The sequence below is a fragment of the Caloenas nicobarica genome, chromosome 17, assembly GCF_036013445.1.
Source record: "Caloenas nicobarica isolate bCalNic1 chromosome 17, bCalNic1.hap1, whole genome shotgun sequence".
Classification (NCBI taxonomy): Eukaryota; Metazoa; Chordata; class Aves; order Columbiformes; family Columbidae; genus Caloenas; species Caloenas nicobarica.
Window position 1 is genome coordinate 6,532,863 of NC_088261.1, and position 23,656 is coordinate 6,556,518.

General features: G+C 47.2%; 3 protein-coding genes across 11 annotated transcripts; 2 read left to right on the forward strand and 1 right to left on the reverse strand.

Annotated features, from left to right (window-relative positions):
* Positions 1–383: 383 nt before the first annotated feature.
* POLR2J (RNA polymerase II subunit J) lies at positions 384–2,505 on the forward strand. Its single transcript, XM_065647028.1, has 4 exons — positions 384–475; positions 632–721; positions 972–1,146; positions 1,846–2,505. The coding sequence occupies exons 1-4, from the start codon at positions 423–425 to the stop codon at positions 1,879–1,881; spliced, it is 354 nt and encodes a 117-aa protein (XP_065503100.1). The 5' UTR covers positions 384–422; the 3' UTR covers positions 1,882–2,505.
* Positions 2,282–17,858, reverse strand: LRWD1 (leucine rich repeats and WD repeat domain containing 1). Of its 8 annotated transcripts, XM_065647019.1 has the most exons (18): positions 17,075–17,360; positions 16,528–16,557; positions 16,167–16,435; positions 15,332–15,478; positions 12,968–13,202; positions 11,885–12,004; positions 10,588–10,740; positions 10,361–10,501; positions 9,379–9,720; positions 8,650–8,776; positions 8,294–8,403; positions 7,636–7,843; positions 5,964–6,036; positions 5,722–5,862; positions 4,939–5,036; positions 4,266–4,427; positions 3,464–3,588; positions 2,282–2,657 (listed from the first exon to the last, which is right to left on the reverse strand). In XM_065647019.1, exons 4-18 carry the CDS (start codon positions 15,409–15,411, stop codon positions 2,517–2,519), a joined length of 2,256 nt encoding a protein of 751 aa, XP_065503091.1. In that variant the 5' UTR covers positions 15,412–15,478; positions 16,167–16,435; positions 16,528–16,557; positions 17,075–17,360; the 3' UTR covers positions 2,282–2,516. The 8 variants fall into 8 exon arrangements, with proteins under 8 accessions (XP_065503091.1, XP_065503093.1, XP_065503092.1 ...); XM_065647021.1 differs by lacking the exon at positions 16,528–16,557 and having other exon boundaries at positions 16,167–16,373; XM_065647020.1 differs by lacking the exon at positions 16,528–16,557.
* On the forward strand, positions 17,674–20,047 carry ALKBH4 (alkB homolog 4, lysine demethylase). 2 transcript variants are annotated; one of them, XM_065647027.1, is made up of 4 exons: positions 17,876–17,955; positions 18,402–18,546; positions 18,621–18,818; positions 19,277–20,047. In XM_065647027.1, the coding sequence occupies exons 2-4, from the start codon at positions 18,490–18,492 to the stop codon at positions 19,916–19,918; spliced, it is 897 nt and encodes a 298-aa protein (XP_065503099.1). In that variant the 5' UTR covers positions 17,876–17,955; positions 18,402–18,489; the 3' UTR covers positions 19,919–20,047. The 2 variants fall into 2 exon arrangements, with proteins under 2 accessions (XP_065503098.1, XP_065503099.1); XM_065647026.1 differs by lacking the exon at positions 18,402–18,546 and having other exon boundaries at positions 17,674–17,955; positions 19,277–20,041.
* The last annotated feature ends 3,609 nt before the right edge of the window (positions 20,048–23,656 follow it).

Sequence of the window (23,656 nt, forward strand, 5' to 3'; positions counted from 1 at the left end):
ACTGGCGGTGGCACTGGTGACATCACTGATGGTTCTGCTGGGGTGTTGCTGGTGGTGTCACTGGTGTTGGTGCTCCTCACATCACTGGTGGCACCAAGAGGGCACTGGTGGTGGAAGCACCGATGGGTTTGGTGCTGATCCCACTGATGGTGCCACATGGTGTCACTGGTGACACCACTGGTGGCCCTGCTGGCGGCGTCACTGGCGGTTCGGCTGCGGCGCACCCCTGCTGGTGCTGCTCCTCATGGCGTCACCGATGACGTCACCGATGACATCACCGATAGCCCTGCTGGTGACGTTACCGGGGAGCGACCCTGCGCCGAGCCCTCCTGCTCGCCGGGGGGCGCTCTCGCCGCCGGAAGCGGGCGGAAGTGACGCACGGGCGCCATAGCAACGGCGGGGCGAGCGGCGGCGGCGGCGGGATGAACGCGCCTCCGGCCTTCGAGTCCTTCCTCCTCTTCGAGGGCGAGAAGAAGTGAGCGGCGGCGGGGGGGCGGCACACAGACCCTGCTGGGGCCGGGAGGGGGGGACCGGGAACCCCGTACGGTGCCCCCGCGGCCTCCCGGGCTGTATCGGTCGGGGGGAGCCGCTCCTGAGGCGCTGCGGTAACGACCTGTCTGTGTCCGCCCAGGATCACCATCAACAAGGACACGAAGGTGCCCAACGCCTGCCTGTTCACCATCAACAAGGAGGACCACACGCTGGGGAACATCATCAAGTCGTGAGTACATTTTGAGGGGGTTTGGGGCTTTTTTTTAAAATTCTCTTTTGCCTGAAAAAGTTGTGGTAGATGTCAGGGCAAAGCAACTCTGCCTCTAAAAATTGTGAAACAGGCTCCACAAACACATTCATAAAGCCCAGTTTGAAAGTATGTTGACAAAGCCTATGGGAAACATGGCTTTTAAATGATTTTTAACGTAACCCCCGTTTTCATTTGCGCTATGTGGTCATTCTCTGCTGCTCTATTCCAGGCAGTTACTGAAAGACCCCCAGGTGTTATTTGCAGGGTACAAGGTCCCGCACCCGCTGGAACACAAAATCATCATCCGCGTCCAAACCACCCCCGATTACAGCCCCCAGGAAGCTTTCACCAACGCCATCACCGACCTCATCAGCGAGCTCTCCCTCCTTGAGGAGAGGTTCAGGGTACGCCGGCTTCTTTTTTCTTTAAAATATTTGAGATCCTTGCAATAAAAAGTTAAATGAAGGGAGGTATAGTATTCTCTTAAAGCTGCTATTTCAGGTCAATAAATTAATCAAAGCCAAGCAGCACCGGGTCACTCAGCTCCTGTCAAGGCACGGGGGAGTCTGGCTGTACCGAAGGGTTATTTGTGTGCCCAGGGTGCTGCTCTCTAATTCCCTAGATGGTTGGCACTGTTTTCCTCCTAGTCTTACTAGTGTAGAAAACAATTTTCTGTCCTTCCAACCTTTTTTCTTTTATTCTCCCACCAAAACTCTGGGACTGTATGTGGTTTTTTTGGTGGTTTTTTTTTTTTTTGACCACTTCTCATAGCTTCTGCTCAACTGTGCAATTGTAGTTATTTAGCCCCTGATTTTTTGAGACTTAAATGGGCCTGAAAGGTTATTCAGACAAAACCAGGGGGGTCTATGAATACGACACTGCCTGTGTTCTTTGATACTGGTAAAAGGTAATAGTGCACCACTTTTACAAATACTTTTTGATTTTAATGTTAGTAGTATTTTTTTTCTGGATGGTGTAGATATTTCCACTGGTGGTTTGTGGTGGTTCTTCTGTTTCACAGAAGACTGGTGGGAATGCTTAAACTGACCTCCTCCAGCTCAGCAACAGTTCTTAGCACATGTATTTTTGTTTGTGTTTTCCAGGTTGCCATCAAAGACAAGCAAGAAGGAATTGAGTAAAATCACCCCATTTAGAGCAGACTGTACTTCTGATGCAGAATGATGTGTCTGTTAGTTAAATGCTATATTTAAACCTCCATTCATGGCCAATATTTTCCTCCTTGTCCCACTTATGTCCAATTTTTGACAGCAGCAGCGATTTTTTTTTTTTTTTTTTTTTTTTTTTTTTAACTTTGTCCCAGACAGGCACTTTGCCAGGAGGATGTATGTCTTGTTTGCTTTGATGGATCAGTCATTAAAATGATTTCTACTTTTCTAATTGGAGCCTTCAGGCAAATATTTGTACTGGGCTGTTAGCAAGTTTATTGTGAGCATAATTCCAGAATGAGAAGCTGCTGCGTGCGAGCGGTAGATGAACCCTCTGCTCTTCCTTTTCAAGAAGTCTAAGCACTGCCAACTGAACTGGTAGTTTGTTTTATTAAGTGTCATTTCTATAAAACAAATGCACAAATTGTGAAAACTTACAGTAAAAGAAACCAGATGTTTACAATGACTTGATGAGTTTGACAAACTCTTACCTTTTTTTTTTTTTCTCTTGCATGTAATAGCGGGTCTAGAAAACGTCATGGTTACATGGGTAACAGTCACTAATACTGCACTATTGCAAAGCATGGGAATGAAACTCTTACAAGGAACTATGACTTCTTCCAAATTGCTGTTATGTTCACACTAGTTAGAACAACAAGGTAACTGAAAGTGGGGTCTGACACCACATTGTTTATTAAGATTTCAGTCAGCTGCTCCCCATTCGCTCGAAGCTCTGGCCACTTGAGAATCTGTGAGGAGAACAGAGTTTGGGTAGGAAACAAAAGGTGGTTTTGTCTCCGAAAGTGGGAGGTTATTGATTATTGCAGGGCCTGGTTTGACGATCAGGTCTGCGTGGAATCCACTTCCCAACCAACTTGGGGAAGCTGAACCAAAGGGTCTTTGCCTACTGAGGGAGATGGTGCAACTTTATGATGCTGCTAAAGGAGCAGGGTTTAATGCAGAGGGACTTGATCAGAAAGGGAAAAGTGAAAGCAGCTGCCCCTCAGTCCTGGAGGAACTGATTGTTGACTTTGGAAATATGTTTCCAAAAAGTTTATGGGACACAAGGTCACCTCATACCTCTGTGTAAGGGCAGCTCAAAACCAGGCTCTGGAGTGGGAGCCTTTGAGTGTGTCACTGTCCTTTCAGAGCCCTCATCGTGAGGGGAAGGAGAACTATTTCTGGAGGCCAGGCAAATACCAAGCCAAGAAAAAGGTGGTGTGAGTATACAGAAGTAGTGAAACCCATCAGAGAAGTGGTGTCTGCATGCTTGTAGTGGTGGGCTCTCCAGTTTAACCCGCAGTTTTTCAGAGGGCCCTTCTGCTGGGAAAAGCTGCTGAGCTGCAGAAGGCAGGAACAAATAGACTTGCTTTACAGCTCCTAATTCCTGTCACAGTTGTGTTTCTGGGAGATTTGAAAGATGAGCTTGGTCACGCACTGGAGATTGCTTTTAATTACTTGCGTGTGTCAGGTAGAGGAACTATGAGGTGTGTTCTGGTGTAAATGTGCTCAAGAGCCTGGGGTCAGCTCCACCCAAACAGTAAATGAGACAAACCTGTGCAGGCGGGATCCTCTTGTCTGAACGTTTTCCCTTTGCAGAGTTCCACGCTGTGGTGTAGTTTGACAGGTTGTACATCCACACACTTCCCTTCTCATCACCACAGAACACATATTCTTTTGCTGGAAGACCAAAAGAAGCAGCTGGAAAACGAGTGTGGAACCGAGAGTCCATTCTGCTGTAAAGCAGAGCTCAAAAAAGTGCTGTAGGATTCCAGGGGAGGATGTTAGATTTCAGCAAAATTCTGTTTCCAGCAAAAGTATATTAATTTAGAGATAAATTGACTATCTTACCCAGTATAGAAAAGCTAGTGGTAAATGTTTTAGGATTTCTTCTGACTTCTTAGTTTTGCAAAGTGGCAATCAAATCAGGTTATTTATTTATTGTTAGTTTTAAAAGCCAGCTGGCCTGTGTGTGGAATTCCTGCTTTACTTCAGATGCACTAAAAGTTCAAATGGCTCTAGAAAAACATGGCCAAAGCCATCAGCTCTTTGTGCTCTGAAGACCTGTACAAGGAAGATTATGAGTTGTTTCCCCATTATATGGCAGAGAGTATAGCTGCATTTATGTGTTATTTATACACGGCTGGGCTGTTGCTGCACTGTATTGGAGTGTAGGAGGTTGAGGGCTCTTGTTGCTCGCAGAGGGGAGACTAGTCTGAAATCCTGCTCCTCCAAGGCATGCGAGGGAATGCTCGAAGTAAACCCCCACCCATGTGGCCGTCTTTGCTGCAGTGACTGCTGTGGCCTTGCCGCGTGCCCCAAAAGGGTGCCGTGTGCCCCAAAAGGGCACTGCCTACCTGGGCAGGTGCTGAGCGTCAGGTAGGACATGTCTGTTGCGGACCACTCCAGCTCAGCTAGAATAACCGCAGACACCGTTCGCTGACATCCTTTCCCCTTCGCGTCAAAAGAGCGACTCCAGCTCCACACGTAGATGCAGCCTGGTTTAGAGCTCTTGGAAACTGGGGAAGGAAGAGGGGAGAGGCTGTGTCAGCTGCTGAGCAGTGAAAGGTCACAAGCCCAAGGATGGCCTCTGGTCAAGGTGGTCCAGCCATAAAGCAGCTTTTAAGACGTTGGACTTGATACCAGCAGCAGCTGTTTCTACCTCCTTTACCTTATTTCAGGATAATTGGAGGCTGCAGAAGGATTTTCAGTCTTGTGCTTATGTTCCTGAACAGTAGAACAAGCATCAGCTATTCAAAAAGACCCAGCCTGTGCTTTAAGCACTCCCAGATGTGGGAATCCCCAATTCCCCTGAAAAAAAAAAAAAAACCTACTGCTGCCACCAGCCCACATTTTAGGGAAAGATAAGTGACTCTGGGAGATAACTCCCACCCTATGTAGCCCTCAAAAGTCTCTGGAAGAGGTAGTCACACCCCACTGAGTTCCTCTGCTCTGCATGCTGCCTTCAGCCTGGCAGATGCTGAGGTCCCTGACTGTTTTTCTGGATTGGGCTGTTGTGTTTGTACTCACCGATGACATCATCATTCAGAAAAGCCAAACCGTCAACCCTGTGAGATGTTGTCATGGCTCCGTCCTCATCGGGAAACTGGAATATGGCTTCAAAAGGCCTGGAGTAGGGGAAGGGTGGGAAGAGTCAAGTCCTGAATGGGCAGCAGTGGAAGGGCACTTGGGTACAGAAATTCATGTTAGTAAGTCTCTCGCCAAACTCAGATGAATTCCCACTTGAACTTAAGCTTTCGGCCACCTGGGTTTATTACTACAGCAGAAGCTTGTTTGCTTAAGAGACTGCTGGTTTACTTCATCTGTTTTTGTAGGCATCAGGATTAGTATGTGTCAGCAGGGCATGGCTTCACTTGCTTCTTATATAATTTTTTCTGTGCTCCCACAGAGTGCCAGTTTCCTGGGTAACCTCACGTCCCAGAAGCAGGGCAGGCCATGTTGTGAGACTGGAACTCAATGGAAGAATTTACACTCCTTTACACTAATTCAACACAAAATGTCCTTATGTTTTAGGGTATTGTACTGCAATCACGCCAGCCCTCCTTCACAGCAGCCTGCAACAGCTGTAGACTGGAGCATCGATACAGGCCCAGGGCTGGTAGCTTTGAACACTCCTTTAACATTATGCTATTAATAGTATTTTTTCTTGCCACTATGGGAAGGGGAGTGTGTTAAGTTTGGTAGGACATGCTGCTTTTCTTGCTCAGACCTCCTCGGTTAGCAGTAAAGCCTTTGCTAGAACTACTTTTTGTTATGGAAAGCAAATGCATGCCACCAACTTTGGGTTCTCACCTGCTTTTTTGCTCCTTATCCAGTTTTATATTCCAGGCAAAGCAGCCGCTTTCACAGCCAGCCAGCAAGTACTGATCTGGGCAGGTAGGGACGAGGGCAATCCGTAAGGGGATGGAGAGCACCTCCAGCACCAGCAGCTGGCTAGAAAAGAAGGCAAAAAGAGAGAACAAGCAGTTAGGTGGTGCTGCGACATGATAGTTACAGGTTCCTGGACTGGCCACATCTGGTTTTTGAACCTTTACCTTGCTTTGAAATTGTAGTCACAGTCTGGAATCCCAATATCCCAGAGTGCAATTCGCTTGTCATAGGATGCAGCTGTGGGACACAGAAGAGAAGCAGGTAGTGACACCGCTGCTCATCTGGCTCTTCTTGTGCTAGCTGGCAATTCTACCTGCGTCACAGGCTGTAACACGCTAAGCCTGCGGCAGCAGAGAGCTCATTAAAGCACAGCAGCAGTCACCGAGGGTCCTGGCCCAACACCACGTCACAGACACTGTGAAACATGCACGGTCGGAAATTTGTATTCTTATCCTGTGCTCTAAGAGGAGCAGATAATAATGGACAACAGGAAACAAACTTTCTTTTAAGTTGTGGCTTCACAAGGTCATTAATTAGTGCCCCTTTGAGCTCATGTATCTGGTCATGGATTCTAGCGGAATCTAAAATCTGAGCTCCAACCGTTACTCTCAGGCAGACACCACTTTATTCCACAGATCCATGGCTTACTGTCTTCACATCCACAGCAGCTCCCATTGGAAAAAATAGGTACTGATGTAAAATGTGAAATAATTTTAATGTCTTTATCACCAAGCTGATAGACTGACAGCAGAAAGAACCCCAACAGATTACTAAGGGTAATCTGGATCCTAATCAGGTGGCATCCCTCAGAGTAAACAGGCTAGCATCCAGTCCCCAAACAGCTATGCAAAGATTCTCCCTTTATTGCTATAAATTTTTCTATGCAATAAAATGAGCCTTGCTGTCCACACCATTCATTAATTGGATGTGCTATCAACCTTCTTACCCCTCCAGGCTCCTGCCTTTTGCACTGTCAAGCTGCTTCTTGAAAAGTATCCACTACAGATATCCGTGTTTAAAAAAAAAAAAAAAAAAAAAATCCACTTTTAATGGTTCATGTAGCACTCTAACCGCTCCAGGATATGGGTAATTGTAGGTAAGAGAAAGAAACAATGTGCTGTGGGGTGCAGGTGTGGTCTGAATAGCTCTGAACAGCTCACTTCACAGGCCTGACAATGCAGCTGCAATTTGTAATATGATGGTTCACTTCCCACCGGTCTGTAAGGCTCAGCCTTTGTGGACCCTACTGTGGCAAAGCTCTGCTCTACCTCAGGACATGGAAAAAAATGCCTGATGAGGCACAGAACTCAAAGATTTTCATTTATTCAAAAGCAATTAAGCGCATAGTTTTGCTTGTTGGAAAAAATGAAATCCAACAGCCCATTTTACGCTGCATTGCCCTGTCGCCATGCTTGTGAAAACCCTGTCAGCCGACTGCTTGCTGCCTGGCCCCCAGCAGACTGCGCTGGCTGTCATTCTTCTTACTCATCCCTGCAGAACAGATCCGCTTCTGAGCTTGTTTGTGGCTAATGAGTGCGTGACAGCCACCCCGAGAGCTACCGAGAGAGGAACAGGAGCTGCTGCACCTCAGCTGAAGAGTCAGGCTCTGTGGCTGCAAGAATTCGTACCTTCTGTAGATCAGTGCCACATCAGACTAACAACACTCTCTCTGTAACGCCTGCCCATCCTTTGTGAATGTGTGTGGGGTCCCTGTAAATATTCTAAGTATTCACCCACCCACAGGTGCTTGCAGTGGTGACAATTCCCCTGGTTAAGGAAGCCCAGTGTTTTCTAGATTAGGTCCTAAAGCTAAAGAGATTCTGAACCAAGACTTACTGAAGAGGTGAGTTTCTCGAGTTGGGCCGAAGCAGACAGTAGCAATGGGCTTTTTATGAGCCTTTATCTCTCCGTAGCAGAAGTCAGCCGCCACGTGAATCAGTTTGACGATCCCTCTCCTCCCAGCAGCAGCCAAGATATTATGAGATTTTTTCTGGCCGTCGCCGATTACCATTGTGAGGGTTGTCCATGCAACACTGAAAAACTCCTAGGATAGAAAGAAACAAATAGCGTGAAGGAGAAGAGCCAGCAGGATGGCTGTTAGCTCAGAGGTAAGACAACTGCCACGAGAGCTATTCAGGTGAAATGATACAACTATTCGAGACGGAGCACTGAATCTCAAAACAACCCTCAGAAGAACACAAACTATCACACCAGAATGTTTATTCCTCTGTGCTGTCATGCAGTCTTAGCAGTCTGTGTGGCTCTGTGAGGAGAAGGGAGGCAGACATCTTTTAAACTAATAAAAAATTAAAACCAGGCTAAAAGGATAAGCAAGAAATGTTTACTATCTATTTTCATCCTTTTAAGATCTGTCCATGTTAAGGCATGAAACCCTTTCAGAACTGTTTATAATATATGTTATGTACACAACTGTGTAACTATAGTGGGTGATGGTATTTCCATTCAATGCTTACTCTTCCCACTTGCAACCTACCTCTGTCGCCACCTTATACTTTTTCAGCACTGTCCCCGTCTCACAATCAATCAGACAGACGGATTCCCCTCCACACGTTGCCACAGTTCTGGAGGAGCTCACAATGGGATCTGAAAGACGAAAAGAATAGGTGAGAAGTTCCCATGTTCACAGATAACACGTCAAGACTGCAGCTTATCACTGCCTGGTGCTCTCCCAGTCTCCTGTTTTCAACGTCGAAGAAGAAGTAGGTAAGCAAGTCTCTTCCTGACAACGGAGACTACAGCTTGAAGGAGCAGGGGTCTAACGCATGGAGTCCACTGGGATTCCAGAGCCGGGTGGTTCTGGGAATCCTGCAAACCTCTTTAAGAGCTCACCTTTCCTGGCTCCACAGTCTAGCAATGGCTCGAAGACACAGGACCAGAGCTGCGTTTTAAAATCCTCGCGGCTGTTGCCTTTACTGTGACACTGAAGAAAATGCAATGGCTCTGCACTGACATCCTCCTACAATAAACCATCCACATTTAGAAAATTCATTCCCCTGACAGCGGTTTGCCTGTGATTGCCTTGACAGAACCCTCTACTGAACACAGCAGCCCAAGCTAAACTGCGGTATTTTTCAGCCCTTCTGTGCTACAGAGAACAAGAGAGACCGAAATGCCACCAGTGCTCAAGACTCCTAAACCGGCAGGCAACTGTTGAGAAAAGATGTGCCCAGCAGACCCCAGCAGTCACCCCCATTTCCTGCTGCAGACAAATGTGAAAAACCCTCTAGATCCCCACTGGTCTCAGCTGAGGGGGAAACACTTTTCCCCATGCAGCCATTGGTTTGACAGGAGAGCAAGTCATGCCATTCCCATTTCTAAGAACAGGCTTGCAGTGCACCACCTCAGAGCGCTGGTCCATCCATCCCCTGGCAGGGGATTCACTGTCTCCAGGGGGCCCTTCCCTGATGCCTCTGAGAGATTTAAAACAACAACAACAAAAAACCATAACTCACAATACATCTGGTTAATTATGAGCTCCAGGCTGTGTAGAGCTCTAATGAAATCTGAATGTGGCTCCTCCCACCAAACCAAGAGTCCCAAGGGGGCTGATGAACATACCTTGCCCTTGGAGATCTTCACTGGGGTCAAGCTAACAACCCCATTGTTCTCCTCCTGGCTTTTCTGTTCCCCTGTCAGCTGGCTGGACCTTCTGTTGCTTTGCCCCTTGGGAAACTGCTCTCCATTCTTATGTGTCCCTTCAGCTCCCTGCTCTGGTGTTGCCTCTTTGGCTGGCTGGTTTGATGTTCTCGGTGTATCAGGAGCTGGGTCGTCCTGCACGTGACTGGACTTCTGGGGATTAACTACAGCCTCCTCCTCGGTGTTTGCCTGCGACTTGGACCGCTTGTTTCCAGAGCCTGCTTTTGAATTGTTTCTTTTCCTCTTGCTGGGTGTTACTGTGACCTATAAAGCATGCTGTCAGTTCTGCAGAAGGTTTCTAGCTTCCCTGAGATGTGCAGATGATTTATAAGTCAGAGATTAATTATGTAAACACAAGTACCCTCCCATGGTTGCAGACTGGGATCCAACAATCAAGAGTCCAGAGCTGCAGAGTTCCTAGAGGCAGAAGCTAATGAAAAATCACACAGCCAGCCTCATTTTCATCTCCCTCCCCTTGTCCCGGTTACTGCAATTTACATACAATGTGGAAAACCAAATCTGGCCCAGGGACTGAGGGGGTTTAGTCTGCAGCCATTTCAAACAGGGCAAGCACCATCTCAGTCTGGCAATGCATCGACCCAGTTCTCCCACTGAAAATATCCCTTCCTCAAAGGAGAGGTGGAGTCAGCAGGACTATACCAATGAAATCTTTTGGGTCTTCTACGAGAATGGAAGCTCTCTCCTCTTGGATAGCAATCCAACACTCACACTGCTGGAAAAGCTTCAGTCTGGTCATAAAAAATAAGCCTTGGCTGTTGAACACAGGCTAGAGCCTAAGCCTGCCTCTACAGTTACCAAAAAGTCATAATGTGAACTGACATGTGCCATTGAATTCATAAGAAATAGAAAGGACGTGGTTAACGTAACGGGAAAAATCACCTACCTGACCCACATCCTCTGCAGCTTCCCTGGGGCTTTCTGTGGTTTCTTCCTCATTCTCATCCATCTTCTCCTCCGGTTCAGTATCTGTGCTTAACTCCAGACCCAGTGACTGTGCCAGAAACTCTTCTGCAATCATTTTCACCTTAGAAGCAAGTATGTGGATATGTGAGGCTTCAGGCTGCAGAGTCCTCGCCTGAAGAACAGGAGGGTGAGTGAAGCGTAACCTACCCGCCAGCGGGTGAATTCACTGAGTGAGCTGGGTCCATACACTACATTGGTTTGTACTGACTTCAGGAACTTTTTCTTGACGGACTTCACTTGCTCAGCTGTGTATTTCTCAGGAAGTTGGTCACGGAAGAATTTTTCCCAGTGAGCAGTAACCTAGGCAGAAAGGCTAAGTTTGTTCAATAGAACACTACAGAAAACCAGAGCAGAAAAACACAAGAGTACTCGTGAAAGCATTTAAGAAGTTGCCAACCCTGAGGCTCTGCTACCCATGTGATGCCACTGCTTACATTTATTTTATCAGTGTTCAAACCACAACTTCAGCTAACAAGAAACCCAGTTCCTCTGAGCCAAGCTTAAGTGAGTGTGGCTAAGCAGATACCGTCAACATGGACCCAGAGTAATGCCCATTTTTGTGTCTCTGGATCCACAGCAAATGGTCTTACGGAGTCTTACACTGTGCTCTGCTAGCAGGGAGTACCTGACAGGCAACTAATTTATCGTATCAGGCACAGGATAACTGGGATGTTTTGAATTTTCTTATAGTTCAAGCACACGCATGAGCTAGACTGGTGAACACGTCATCCCCATTTATAAAGACACCCGGACCCCAAAGGGCTCTGAACTATGGGCACAATCATGCAGATGCTCATCTGTCAGCAGAGTTTCCCGTTTGATGGTTTCTGGTGGGCAGTAACACACCCGTAAGCATTCGAACCCAGCAAACATTCTACATTTAGACACAGCAGTAAAAACTGGGCAGCCAGGCACAAGGCAGCAACATCACGGAAAGGTATCTGGGGCACAGATACCAGCACAGAATGAACACCACGGGGGAGCACTTGGTGTCTCATTAAACAGCCGACCATGCCTGGCTGCCTGGAGGGTAAGAGGCTGAGCAACCCTCATCAAGACCCTTTGGAGTATGAGGTATTACACAGATAACACTTCACACAATAAGCCATCCCAGCCTTCAGTATTTGATCTCTCCACCACTGCTACACAGAGGGAATTAACAAGATCAACTAACTAGAATATAAATGGTAACAGCAGTACTGCACAAAAAAAACCCTTTTTCATAACAGAACAATAATATTGCTCAAGATCACAAAGTACTTTGTGAAGAGAATCAATCAGGAGCTAAACTGTGTACATAAATGAGTGAAAATACAGTTCCAAACATGCATAGCTGAAGATCATACCAGAATTATTGTTAACCATTTGATGCTTGCTTGCAACTCTATCATTATTTAGTTACTTCTCAGGTGTTTGGAGATTAAGAAAATATCACACATCTTACCTTGCTGGTGAGCTTACGACTATTGACACGCCTCACATGATTAGCCAGTTTGGTTATGTCCTTGCCATTGAGTAGCCGAAGGTTTTGCAAAAGAAACATTACTTTATAGTCATCATTGAGCTAGAAAGAGAAGACATCAGAGTTACAAGAATTGTACACATGGTACTTGCTTTAGCTTTAGTCCTTTATTAAAATACAGCCAAGGATGAGAAGAATGTATTTAGACAGGAAAAGCCATTTCGTAAAATCTTCCCAGCATTTTCGACTTGAATTTCACCTTTTAGTTTACATTAACGTTCTCCTATGAGTCGGGATCTTGAACTGCAGACAAAAAGGTCCCGCCTCACGCTTATGCAGTACTAACATCCAACAGAAGGTGGTAGCGGTGTAAGCAGGCTCATCTGCTCCCGTCTGAAGTGCAAGGCAGGTTTTCTGTTCACATCCTATAACTCTGAGAGCATCTAGGACAGGAGAAAGCCTGTCCTGCCTGTTCCCCAGTCCAGTTCACCACACAGCCATGCACACGCTTCTGCCACCACACAACAGCAAATAAGCATCTGGGGACAGTGATGGTGGCTCATGCCAGTTTAAAGCACAAGTAAAATTATGGTTTTGGATGCTTAAACTGTACAGTCAGCAGAGCCTCTCGGGAGAAGTAAGATAAACTAAACTAGACTAATCCTCAAGTTAAACCCCTCATCAGAGGAGCAAGTCTGCCTTTCCAAAGCACAAGGGGCACTAAAACTAACATATAAGAAGGACATTTCTATATGTCATTACTGTATTTTGCACAAGCATGAACCTAAGACATCCTGCCTGATATGTGACCTAAAATGGGACTCTGGCCTGGAGAATCAGGGGTTCAAGATACTCAGATTTTCATATCTGAGTGTTTTTGCTTGAGTCACTTCTGCAGACTGGGAAATAGTGGCACAAACGGGTGAAGCAATGCAAAAAGACTGGCTGCTTTCTCAGGTGCCCTAACACATGCTGCCTAAGAACATTATATAAGAACGTGGTACAACTGCTGTTGCTTTCTCCCTCTGTTTAATGCTTAGCTCGTAAGGATGGGAGGTAACTCACCGTCAAGTACACATTGTTCTCGTAGGTTAGCTCCTCGAGCAGAGGGAACTGTTTCAGAGCAGTTACATCTTCCAGTTTGTTGTTACTGCAGTTTAGGACACGCAGATCAGGCAAGGTTAGACTGTTGGGAAATTTGTCCAGTAAATTATCAGAGAGATCCAGTTTCTGCAGATGCCTCAGACGGGAAAACAAACGCGGGTCTAAGTCTCCAGTCTTCAACTGTAGCTTGGACAGGCTGTAAACAGAAAAGAACATGAACTTTCTGCAGTTCATTGGAGAAGCGAGTGCTGACTTTCACAGGGTACAAGGTCCCACTTGGTGGCACCTCTCAGTCTGGCACAACTCACCAAGTAAATCTGACCAAACCTGCTTTCTCTTGTCTGCAGCATTCCGGACTGCAAGCAACACACATGCAAAAGACGTTGTGTCTGAGCTAATAGACAGCATCAGAGACGCAAATCTACCAAAGTATTTGCAGTACAATTCACCTGCAATCCGGATAAACCTCCTATGGGTAATAGAGCCGGCTGTGAGCAGTGAATCACCGGAAAAGTTCTCGTTTGTAGAAAAAAAATTCTCTAAGAATGTTGGTATATTATTGCTTTGCAATGTAAATTCAAGGAAACAAGCTGTGGCAATACAAAACACTTATTCACTACACCATCAGTCCACTCTGTCCACAGAGGAGGCACTAGAACCATTATTTCTCTCATTTTTCTGAATTCATAACCTCAAAAGGCTAGTCCTGCCCTCACTTCATGCTGACACTTGGACTCACACAACAATGTGGCAAATCAGATCAGTTTGCTGATCTGGCTCAAAACTTTCCTTCTCTGCATTAAAAGTTCAAGCCAAGTGCAGAGTAGGTCACCAAATCATTTGGCTATTGTCAAAGAACTAACTTCACCAAAAAAAAAGTGGCTCTCCCAGTTCCTTTACAGTGAGTTTTGCTGCAAAAACTTCCAATGGCAACTATGGAAATCTACCTCACAAAATCCCAAGGCTGCCACCAAAACAAGCATTCTGTCCTGGAAGATGAAGTGGTAAAGCATTTGTGAGGGGAACAAAATATTCCCTCTCTGTGAGAAAGTGAAAACTGCATGTTATAAGAAGGGTCATTTAGATTTGATTAGACCGTTTAGTTGAGCTCCATCGGGAGCTTCTAGTCCTGACAGCCAACGTCTCTTGAGGACACGAGCGTGAGTTCCTTTAACAAACAGAATCTCTACCTCTAATGGCTGGTAAAAAAAGGCCTTCTAAATATAAATGAAGTGTGAATAAGTGAGGTAAATAAAATTAGGAAGCAAGACCACTTCTCCTTCACTTGCCACCTCGGAAGCCTTAACCAGCCAGTCAAAGAATATAAGATAAGGCTGAGCAGAATTCAACTGAGTGTGAATATTGTGTCATTTTGGGGAGAAACTCAACACAGTGCTCCCCAAGTGGATGTCCTGTAATCTTGCCTTTCAAAATCATAGTACAAAGCTGGGTGGAAAAAGCCACACTCTAGAAATTCGTTACTTCAAACACCTCAACATCACTTTGATACCCAGACTACTGCAGCCTATAGTCTTCAGATAAACTTTTGAGTTTCTCTATAATACAATTATTTTAGCACAAGACAAACTAAAAGAAATAACTTTAAAGAGAATATATGAAATGCAAAACTCTTCTATCAGCAACAAAAACAGCAAAGGCGCCAGCCAGAAATCAGCTATCTGAGTCATTCAGATTGAGCAGTTCTAGAATAGCGAAATTCCACTTTATTAAATATTTGGAAAGACATACTCTCAATGACCTTTGTTAAGGACCTGAGCAACAAAACTGATTTTAGAGGTTTCTAAGTGTGTCAGAGGTTATTATCCCCCTCTGCAATGTCTGAGGTACTAACATAATTGGATTTAGAAGAGACGAAAAGTGATGGAGAGTGAGGAAAAGAGAAGGGAAATAATGCCTGAAATCTTTTTAAAAAGAAGCCAAAGAGATTTTCTTATTGACATTAAGCAATTGCTAGCAAAGACAGAAGTGTTTTGAAGGTAGGGAGCATATTTTAGGGTTAAGAAATCAGGATCCAGCCTTAAACACTCTATACAGAAAGAAGGTGGCAGCATATATATGATGTAAATTATATAAATGTTGAACTGGGGTGGTGACTGCTGATAACCTATCTGGTGAATGCAGTTCCACTAGTGCTCACTGATCCTGCATTGAGAATGCCATCTCCTGTCCTGTGCTTTGTAACCATCCCTCCTTTTCAGTAAAAGTGCTCATGGGAAGAAAGACAAAAAAACCCCACACCACAAACCAAACTAATTGCCCAGGCTGAATTCAGCTGGAATTTTCCATGGGCCCATCTGCACTTACTTCAGCGTCTCGATCTTTCGGAGCCTCGTAGATCTTGGAACTGCTCTTTCTAAAAGAAGTTCTGTAGTAATTTTTGACATTTTTAATCTCCACCCCTCTGCTGGAATCGCTAATCAGGCAGCTGTAGGATCTCTTCTTGCAACCTTCCTGGTAAAACAAACAGGAATAAGAGGAAGTCCTTTCAACTGACTCCAAAAGGGGAAAAAAAAAAAGCGTTATGAGGTTAGCTACTGAATTTGCTGCTGTGTTTGAAGTCACCTTTTTCACATGGTTGAAATGAAAATAGCAGAGATTGTTATTACACTGGGCACCCACTGGCAGCACACTGACCCAACCCATCTCCAAAACATCAGTGATATCTCCCTTTGCTATTGAAGCGACAGACTTGCTGTATATGAGAACTGTCCACGGGCTGATGGCACTTGGGACTAGGATGGTCTCACAGTCACCTCTTCATACCTCTACTGAGCAACAGGGCTCTGCTCCAAAAACAGCGATATGCTTTCCAAGAAACAGCAAGAATAAATACACGTGTTGCGAACGGCTTCCTCCCAAGGAAATGACGCACACTCCTGGCTGACAATTTCTAAATTCCCTAAACTTTTGGAAAACTGAATTAAATACCAGAAACGCAAATACCCACCAATCATTAATGTCATTTCCTCACCAAGGAAAAAAAAAATAAAAATCAACATTCTGTATGTTATTGGTAATTAACAGGTGTTTTCATGCATAGTTGTGGATAGGACAGTACACACACAGATACACTGATATTTACAATAATAACACTGAAAGGGCCAAAGTAGCTTCATGAAATTACTCGTTCGTGGCTTACCACTCTGACACAGTTTGCAAGAGAGGGAAATAAAGAGAAAAGAGCTCCAAGGCCAGGCTCGTGACTGTCCTTTTGAGTTAGTCTCAGCGCTGCCTAAACGCCACTCCAGTAAATCGCGAGGAACACGTGAGGCACTAAGGTGTCCTTAGGCTCGACTTCAGCACCATAACACACCTACAGCGCCCAGACCCATCACTTTGTTAACACCTGTGGGCAAGGAGAGTCCGTCCTGTGTGAAATATTTTATACCAGCATAAGGAGCATTGAGCCTGAAAAACAGTTTGAACGGCAGCTGTTCAGGGTTTGATCCTCCGAGTGACAGAGCTGTCACTGAAAGCCAAACCGCCAGCCAGGCCCTTACCTGCTGAACATAACAAACCTCCCTAAATACCTGTAAGAAAAATTTGACACCAATGACTGTCGATGCTCCCATCACCCTCTTTTTGACCACACCGACACCTCAGACACAGCTGTGTCACCTGTGGCACCGCGGGAGCTGCAGGGACAACCAGGACATAACACGTTGTCCCCATCACCACGGGTGGCACTGCAGAGGCACGTTCAGTTACCCTGAGGCCTGATGAACCCCATAACCCGGCCTAACCGGGAACTGCCATAATGTGGCCAAATCCCATAACCCAGCCTAACTGGAAACCCCCATAACCCAGCTTAACCAGGAACCCCCATAACCCGGCCTAACCGGGAACCCCCATAACCTGGCCTAACCGGGAACCCCGTAACCCAGCCTAACCAGGAACCCCCATAACCCAGCCTAACCGGGAACCCCCATAACCCAGCCTAACCGGAAACCCCCGTAACCCAGCCTAACCAGAAACCCCTGTAACCCGGCCTAACCAGGAACTGCCACCCAAACCAGCCACCAACCTCCTCCTGCCCCACAGCAGCACCTCTCAGGGTCGCAGTCGTACAGCAGACTGTCGATTCAAGTCAGACTACCGCAGCGGAGAATAAAACGAGTTTAGCTGTAACCAGCCCACAGCAGCTGGGCCTCGCCTAAACCCAGCAGAGCCCGGTGCCACAGGCGCTGCCCGCTGCCACCACGCGGGGGATGACAACGACAACGACAACCACGCCGGCCTGCCGCCCCATCCAGGGGTGGCTTCCCGGGTGCGAGGCGGCCCGGGCGGCCCCTCAGCCCGCGGCAGCCCCAGGGCCGTGCCCGGGCCGCGGGGCACCGGCCGTCGGGCGCAGGCCGCGGCACCGCCCGCGGGCAGGGATGTTGGCGCTGGCTTCGTGCCGAGGCGCCCAGGCGCGGCTCCGGGCCGCCGCCTCACGGTGCCCCCACGCGGTGCCGGCCGCCCCGAGCCCGGCGGCGGCAGCGAGGGCCGGCGGCCTGAGGCCGCCCCCGCGGGGTGTGCGCTCTGCGGCCGGGACTACAACTCCCAGCAGCCCCCGCGGCGCGGCCGGGCCCCGCACCACTGCTCGGCGCCGCGGGGGCTGCTGGGAGAGCGAGTCCGTGCTCCCCGCCACCCCCGCCCGCCCGCCCGCGCGGCTCGGGCCGGGCCCGTGCGTCCTGTCGCCGGCTCGGCCCCGGCCTCCCCCCCGCACCTCCCCCGGCTCCCCTCACCTGGTAGCGGGGCCGGGTGGCGGCGAAGAGGAGACGGGGAGAAAGGGAGGGAGGGAGGAGGGGAAGGGGGGGCCGTATCCTGAGCGCAGCCGGGCGGGGATGGAGGCGGCGGGCGGCGGCGGAGGGCCGGGCTGCGGCTGCAAGGGGATCCGCTCCTGCCTGCTCTGCGAGGGGCCCGCGCAGGCCGCTCCGCCCCCGCAGGTACCGGGGAGGGGGCGGCGGGGCGGGGCCGGCGGCGGGGCGGGGCGGCGGAGGAGGGGGCGGCTGCCGTGTGCCCCAGGGCTGCGGGACCCCCCGGCTCCCCTTCGAGGGACTGGGACCCCCGGCTGGGGACACAGCCCAGGCCCCCCGAGCTGGGCCCTGGGGCCTCCCGGGGGTATTTGTGAGAAGAGCCCATGTGGCTTCACCTAAATCACCTCCCAGACGCGCACAGCAGCCTCGCAAGCCAAGACAGGCCTTACTCGAGTTTCACACATCAGGAAAAGACAGCTTAGCCTTTTGGCCTGGGCGATTTTTTATCAACTTTCCTCATTCAACATTTATTGATATGACAAACTGTATCTCCGCAGCCGGCTCGAGGAATACCGGCCATTAATCTCCTCATACATTTGGCACCGAGGATGATCGGTTCTTCCCTGTCTTTGCAGGATAAAAACATTAGAAAGCGGATTCACGCAGGCACCTGTAAATAAAGCGGGGAAGAGTTGTTCCCCAAAAGCAGCTGTAAAATTTCTCATGTCTACAAGAATCCTGTACGGACGGTTTTCATGCTGCAACGTCAAGGTCACGGGGGTAAATCATGGAAATACCTTATTGTGATAAGTTTCTCCCTGCTGCCATTTTCTTCTCCATCATTATTTCCATAGGGAGAAGATAATTTCACTTACTGTCCAGCAACAGGCCTAGCTAAAGGAAATGAGCGCTCGGAATTTGCTGGCTGGGCGTTTCCATTTCCAGGAGTGTTTCTGACGGAGGAGTTCATTAGTGAAGATGAAGAGTCAGAGATAGTTGAACTGATGGATCGGGATGACTGGAAACCATCACAGTCTGGCCGAAAAAAACAGGTTTGACTTTAGAAGCGCATTTGTTCTTAGATCCCTCTGGAAAAGGAAAGCTGGTTTGAGTTAAAACACATGTTTACAGGCTTCATTAAATGTTTTCCTTTGGAAGCTTATCCTGAAATCAGTTGCAAGAGCTGTAATTAAAGTCGACTTCTTGCAAAAATATATGATAGTTACAACAAACAGTATTTGATAGCACAATGTTCAGGCATTGAAGTTCATACACTCTCCAGGTGAAAGAAGTGGGTGGTTTGGTTTGTTTCTACTTTACGGGTGAGAAATCTAATTCCAGAGAGATTAAAGTAGCTTCAGCGAGTCCTTTTGCAACCTGGTGTCTATAACACAACTCAAAAGCTTTGACCATGAGCCCTGTAGGGATCACAGCCTCTCCAAAAAGACTTTTCCCAGATTTTTTCCTAACACTAGCTTTTCCTCTTTTTTTTTTTTTTTTCCTCCAACAGGACTATGGACCTAAAGTGAACTTCAAGAAACAAAGGCTGAAAGCTGGCAGCTTTACTGGTTTGCCAAGTTTTAGTAAAAAGATTGTAGCACAAATGAAGGCCTGCTCAGTACTAGGCGGTTTCTTACCTGTTGAACAATGTAATCTGGACTACATGCCAGAAAGAGGTTCTGCCATCGACCCACATTTTGATGACTGGTGGCTTTGGGGAGAGCGTCTGGTTAGCTTAAACTTGCTCTCAAAAACCGTGCTATCCATGTCTTGTGATTCAGAGGACAGTATCCAATTATTTCCCACTTTCAGCAAAGAAAATGGGGAATTAAGTCCCCCTGGATCTCTTACACAGACGTCAGCGTGCAAAAATTCAGGCGAAGAGGGAATCAACTGTGTTTTATCCCCAAGGCTTGTTCCAAGTAAAGAGGTGACTGTTGCCATTCACCTACCCCAACGGTCTCTGGTGGTGCTGTACGGTGACGCACGGTACAAGTGGAAACACGCGATTTACCGCAAGCACATAGAGCATCGCCGAATCTGTGTCACGTTCAGGGAGCTGTCTGCAGAGTTCAGCGCCGGAGGAACGCAGGAGGACCTGGGTAAAGAACTGCTAGAAATAGCTCTTTCGTTTCAAGGAAGACCAGTGTGATCAGCAAGAGCAAGCGAGAATTGTATTTTTGTTAGGAAATTTGAAAAATAAAGTACGGAATTTGTACAACTTGGTTTATTTCTGTAGTGTGCGTATGGAAGCAGGTATGTGCAGGGAGAAGCTCAATCAAATGGAAATTTAACAAACAGAAATGAGGGAGTGCAAGGAAGGGGTGGGCTGCTGGTTTCTTCGAAGACTCTCCTGGGTAATGGGAGGTTTTAGGCAAAAGTCAGAAATGAGCTGCTGCATTCATTGTAACAAAATGCAAAAAACCAAATAGCCAGTTTTTAAATACTCAAACCAAGAAAGAAATTTAGAATCATCAGACTGCCCTTGGCACAGATTCAGCCCAGGCCCTGCAGTAGATTTTAACCTTTCCTGGCCCACGCTCGGTTCCATGGTGCTGCTTTGAGTGTTGCCCTGTGCCGTAGGGACACAAGCATCTTCTCGCTCGCTTCAGACAGGTCCTTCAGAGATCCGCTCTCCAGGGGAGGAGGGTAAGCGAGCGCCTCTCCACAGATAATACAACACACTCAGAACTAATTAAAGTAATTATCCTTTGCTGAAGATTCATGCTGTAACAGTGAGGACTGATAACAAATACTGTGTGTGACCTGTATCTTGTGGGACCAAAGAGCAGCGTTTGCAGAGGGCCGATGCCGACTCATCCGCAGAGGCAGCCTGGACAGAGCTCAGAGCAAAAACTTGCACAGACTGTGTTATTTTCTGATCATTTGTCATCCCTGAACCCCGCTGTCAACTCTCAGTAGCAAGAGCCCGATTTTGGGAATCAGCTGGGCAACAGACTGCAACACTGGCGGCTATCATTTTTTTTCTTGGCACCTCCAGCAGTCAGGTTTGAATCATGCCTTGTACCTAAGACTCAAGTAGTCATTTGTAGCAGAAGCCGCTCTGGGGGCCATCTGTCTGCTCCAGACAAACTTCTGTGCTCTTGAAAATGAAGCTGTGCTGTCAAAGTGTGATCCTTTAATAAAGACAGTCGTGTCATTGAAACCATTCAGCACGCTCACACCTACGGCAGTAAAATGATGCTTTGCAACGCTGTCTGGTTTTGGTCGGTAAGCAAAGGGGACACATTTACACATCTCAGCATCCCTGCACAGCTGTATTCTGCCCTGGAAGTACTTCCTTGGCACAATGCGTGGGGTTTTTGTGCCAGAAACGCTGCCCTCCGCTTCAGGCGCTGTGGAATGGGAGCTCTTCACCCAATAAAAGTTGCTAGAAATCAGGTGGGTGAAGCAGGATGTTTTTTATCAGTTTAAGCTAACATACAGCTACAGTCCTTTGTGGCTGCAATGAACGAGTCTCAGTTTGGCCCAGTATTTAAACAAGTGTGGGCATCTGCGTGATAATTCCGACAGGGACCTGCGAGCAGGGCTCCCACGGGCAGTCCTAAACCTCAAACCTCCTGCTCATGGCAAGGGTTGGACTGGATGAGCTTTGAAGGTCCCTCCACCCCAAGCTATTCTATGATTCTACATCCCCATCACCCTCTCAGCACTGAGCCTTTCCAGCAACCTGCTCTTTGCTCAGCGAATCGCAGCAATCAAGTATTTCCATTTATGTTTGGCCCTTATTTCCAACGTTCCCTTTGAGGTTTATATTGTGCTCTCAGCCTGTTAAGATACTTTCTGTGCGCGTACCTGCTGTTTCATTCTCTCCGCGGTGAAAGCAGATGATGGCTTCTGATGAATCAGAGTGCCACAATGACAAGATACACAACATTAGTTCATTTTGTGCTCCGCATTTGTTGGCTGAATTTTTCTGCCTTGATCAAACTATACAGGAAACTGCGGTTCTTGCCAGAAAATTCCAGCTCTTCCTAGTTGATATCTTAAATTTGAAAAAAATGCTAATAATTAAATACTGAGCCAAAACCTGAGACGTTTGTCTAGATGTTTTTAAGTCCAAAACTTAATCTAGTCACTACACAGTCATTGCTATGTCTATCTTTTGCCATTTTTCACCTGTTAAACAGGCTCTTGGGTATCATGTTAGATCAAAATGCAGTTACACACCCATCAGTTCTGTATTACTTTCTAAAATTTTATGTACATTCTCTCCTAAAAAGCCAGGATTGCAGCACTGCAGAACATTAACAATTGGTTTGGACTGTCAAATATCACAGAAATCTGAGAAAAGTATAAAGAAGTTTTAATCATAATTAATTAGCTCTTAAAAGTAATTTTGGCCACTATGCTAGTATTATTAATGTAAGACAAACTTTATTGGTCTTCATGTTACAGGAATTCCTACCACAGCTGTTTATCCTAGCCAAGTTTAGCTCTTGTAAAACAGATACCAAGAACCAGGCCCTCATTAAAAGGAAGTACATCTAATTGTTATCTAGTTGTGTATTTTAAAAGGAGAAGGATAATATCCGACCAAGCTTAAAAAAAAAAAAAAAAAAAAAAGGCAAAACCCAAGTTAACCCATAGAGGATGCTGGAGGACTTGAGCTGCCTTTCAAAAAATCAGTCTGAAATCAGCAAGAAGCGTAAAACTTAGCAAGTTTATCCAGTTTCTCTCACACAGCTGGACAATAACTGAGATACACGTTGTTCTACATTAAATATTGTTCATGCAGAGATAAGAATAGGCAAAGCTAAAACACAGAGTTGTTGTTTTTTTCTCCTAGCACTTTGCACTCACGGTCGTCACAACCCTGGGCAGAAGGCAAGCTCCCAGTGGTATGCACTCCTCAGGAACACTTTCCAAATTCAGGCAGTAATTACTGAAACCACTTTGTTTGAAATGGGTACAGAGAACACCAGCCTGCGAGACGTTAATCAGAAAATAACCATGCTGGCCCAGTTGCACTGGGATTTGAATCTGAGGTCGCAGCTTGGGGGGTGGTTATTGAGGAAACCGTCTTCAAAGTAGATGCGACAAGATTTAGAAGATAACGAAGCTACAGCAGCAGGGAAACTCAAAGGCCTTTTGGTTTGTTTGTTTTAAGGCAGGGGAAAAAAAGAGAAAGAACATTATGAAATCCCACGGAAAGGCAAGAGGAGAATGTGAAGTTCACACTTTGCACCTCCAGCCCCAGTTGTCCGCATGGCCAGCTGGGACTGCCTGTCCCCAAGCCCCAGTGTTGGGGAACCGGAGCATGTTCGCTCTGCGGCTGCACCCGCCCCACCAGCTCTCTAAAAACATTTCCACATATTTGAGGGCTTACCGCAGAGCGTGCTCCACCCCGGGCTCTTGCACCGTATTGCTTTCATCCGTCACGTGGGGCAGGACCAGGCGGCTAAATCCAACATCTCCTCCATTTCCCCTGGTCATAAAGCCTCTCCAAGAGTCACATATCCACCAAAACAACCGGCCAGCAGCTACCAGAGGCAAGCCTGCCCCAGGGCGACGTTAAAAATAGGGAGTAAAAGCTGCCACTAACCACAGTGAAGGGAGAACCTGATACTGCTGCGGCAGCTCCCTCCAGCTCGTATTCGTGCCCGGTCTTGATTCCTGCTAACAAGGGAAGGAGAGACAGAATTCGCCTCCTAAACCACGGCAGGTGCCCAGGAACAATACGTGGCAGGGCTGTGCCCATCCTCTAGATCCTTCCCTGCATTAGGGCAGGGTCCGTCCGGCACTGGAGCCTGCACAGGCATGTTTCTGCTGGGCAAAAACTGGCCAAAAAAATCTGCAGGACTCTGGAGCGAGATCGTGGCTGTCCCCTGCAGCAAGCCCAGGCGAGCCCCACTGCAGAAACTGGAGA

Excerpts from the sequence above, each read along its gene's own strand:
- POLR2J (XM_065647028.1), top strand. The coding sequence starts at position 423 with ATGAACGCGCCTCCGGCCTTCGAGTCCTTCCTCCTCTTCGAGGGCGAG. Across the intron at positions 476-631 it reads CTCTTCGAGGGCGAGAAGAA|GATCACCATCAACAAGGACA; the intron begins GTGAGCGGCGGC and ends GTGTCCGCCCAG. Across the intron at positions 722-971 it reads CTGGGGAACATCATCAAGTC|GCAGTTACTGAAAGACCCCC; the intron begins GTGAGTACATTT and ends GCTCTATTCCAG.
- LRWD1 (XM_065647023.1), bottom strand. The coding sequence starts at position 15,411 with ATGTCAAAAATTACTACAGAACTTCTTTTAGAAAGAGCAGTTCCAAGA. Across the intron at positions 8,404-8,649 it reads AGACTGTGGAGCCAGGAAAG|ATCCCATTGTGAGCTCCTCC; the intron begins GTGAGCTCTTAA and ends TTCGTCTTTCAG. Across the intron at positions 6,037-7,635 it reads TCGAGAAACTCACCTCTTCA|CTGCATCCTATGACAAGCGA; the intron begins GTAAGTCTTGGT and ends TGTGTCCCACAG.
- ALKBH4 (XM_065647026.1), top strand. The coding sequence starts at position 17,854 with ATGGAGGCGGCGGGCGGCGGCGGAGGGCCGGGCTGCGGCTGCAAGGGG. Across the intron at positions 17,956-18,620 it reads AGGCCGCTCCGCCCCCGCAG|GGAGAAGATAATTTCACTTA; the intron begins GTACCGGGGAGG and ends TTATTTCCATAG. Across the intron at positions 18,819-19,276 it reads AGTCTGGCCGAAAAAAACAG|GACTATGGACCTAAAGTGAA; the intron begins GTTTGACTTTAG and ends TTCCTCCAACAG.